Raw genomic sequence first — 2009 nt, 5'->3', positions numbered from 1 at the left:
GTGTGTGTGTGTGTGTGTGTGTTTCTGTGTGTGTGTGTGTGAGGCACAACTTCATTATGTAAAATTTTATGTAAAATTATTTTTAAAAATTATTTGCATGTCTAGGGACAAAAAATATAAAATATATAAAACAGGGTTCTTTCATATTAATTACCACTGCTAGTACTATTTTTGTCTTGTGTATAATTTTGCTTTATATGTTTATTTGTAAATACCTGTAAAAGTTACCTAAATGTATTCTGTGTATATATTGATATTACTTTACCTATCAAAATGACGTAATTAATTATTTTATGAATGTCCATTCTAAGTATGCAGTTTTATAACAACATGTCTCACCTTTAAAACAAAAATATTTGTTTGAAAAACCAATCAAAATTGACCAAGTTATGGTTATTTAAATAGTTAATGCACGGCCGCCGTGTGAGGATGTCGGAGACTCTGCTATGACAGCTAGCCTTTATCTATGCACACACACACACACACACCCGGCCCCATGCTGAAATGGGCGGGACAGAAGCGGAAGAAGGTTCTTTAAGAGACAGAGGCCAATTTCAAGGCCTTTAGAAACAGATATAATGAGAAGTTTATTTTCTATTTAAACTTATAAACATTTTAAAAACAACTGAAGGTGAAATAGTTACTTTATTATGGTATAAAATTTAAATATGTGCCTGATAAAATGAAATGCTCTCCTGTATTGAGCTGCAGTAATGTGCAAATTTCCCCACTGTGGGATCAATAAAGTTTTATCTTATCTTATCTATCTTATCTGATAAACACATAATATTGCCCCTTTAAAGACCTGACGATTGTGGGAACAATGAAAAAAGTTTTGATGCCATAAAAGAACCAGTTGAGGTTTTGGGATTGTCCCGAGGACACATGAGATTCTCTCTCGGGACCTTTTAGGTTCCATGTTTACAGATATTTCAGGGGTTTGGAATGTGGGGGAATTAAGGGACCGCTCAGCGCCCGAGGCTTTGTGGTATTTTTTGGTTTCTGGGTAATGAGGTGGCTACAGTCAGGGAGGCCTGGAGCTTTGTGTTAAATGTTAAATAAAGTAGTTATTGAAGAATCCTTGTTTTTATTCACCTGCCTCCTCTGCAGGAACTACGGACCCACGATAGCGGTTCAGAACGAGGCATTGAAGCGAGGCTGCCAGCAGGTCCTCTGGCTGTACGGACAGGAGGAGGAGATCACCGAGGTCGGAACCATGAACCTCTTCATCTACTGGACCAACACCAAAGGAGGCGAGACTCTTTTCAAACCTCTGCTGTGTTTATTAAAGCAGAAACCTTTCAGAGCCTTTATCTTTTTGTGTTTCTGTGCGTCTGCAGAGAGAGAGCTGATAACTCCTCCTCTGGATGGCATTATTCTCCCAGGAGTGACCCGGCAGTCCCTGTTGGACCTGAGCAGACTCTGGGTAAGAAGCTAAACTCCGCAGATGTTTGCTGTAATGAATCGGTGTAAATAGGTGAAAGTGCTGACCTGCTCCACACCAGGGGGAGTTTAAAGTGACGGAGCGGACGATGGGCATGAAGGAGCTGCTGCAGGCTTTAGACGCTGGACGGGTTCTGGAGGTGTTTGGAGCGGGGACCGCCTGCGTGGTCTGTCCGGTCGGCAGCCTGCTTTATAAAGGAAAGGTAAGAGTCCGACTGCGCTCGTGTTGCTTCTACTGACACTTCATTTCTGGTTGTTTCTTTTGTCTTCAAAGGGTTTTTATGTTAAAGACAATTTTATTTTAGTCAAATATAAACTACAGAGTGATTTTTCTAGAGCAGCTGAATGAATAGTGTCGTTTGGGTTGGAGTGTGATCAATCTGTGTGGTTCCTTCTTAGTTTTTTCCTTATCAAAATAAAACGAGGAAAAAACAAATCAGGTGGTTTTTCAGTTGTTTTTTTTTTTTTTTTGTAAGCCGAGGTTCTTCTTCCATGAAGCAGCTCTGTTGTCCTCCATCCATATTTTCAGTTCCAGGCTGAGTCATTTCTACCTTCTCCTCTCTGTC

At 40.2% G+C, this 2009-nt stretch overlaps 1 protein-coding gene across 1 annotated transcript in view; it reads left to right on the top strand.

The window, feature by feature from the left end:
* Positions 1 to 2009, top strand: part of bcat2 (branched chain amino-acid transaminase 2, mitochondrial) — a gene marked incomplete in the record, with an annotated part of 13490 nt that overhangs the window by 10135 nt on the left and 1346 nt on the right. The window contains 3 exon segments of the mRNA XM_014018782.1: positions 1111 to 1253; positions 1341 to 1426; positions 1506 to 1646. Of these exon segments, the coding sequence (XP_013874236.1) occupies positions 1111 to 1253; positions 1341 to 1426; positions 1506 to 1646 (370 nt within the window).

The sequence above is a fragment of the Austrofundulus limnaeus genome, unplaced genomic scaffold (assembly GCF_001266775.1).
Source record: "Austrofundulus limnaeus strain Quisiro unplaced genomic scaffold, Austrofundulus_limnaeus-1.0 Scaffold201, whole genome shotgun sequence".
NCBI lineage: Eukaryota > Metazoa > Chordata > Actinopteri > Cyprinodontiformes > Rivulidae > Austrofundulus > Austrofundulus limnaeus.
This window is presented reverse-complemented; position numbering and strand designations above follow the sequence as displayed.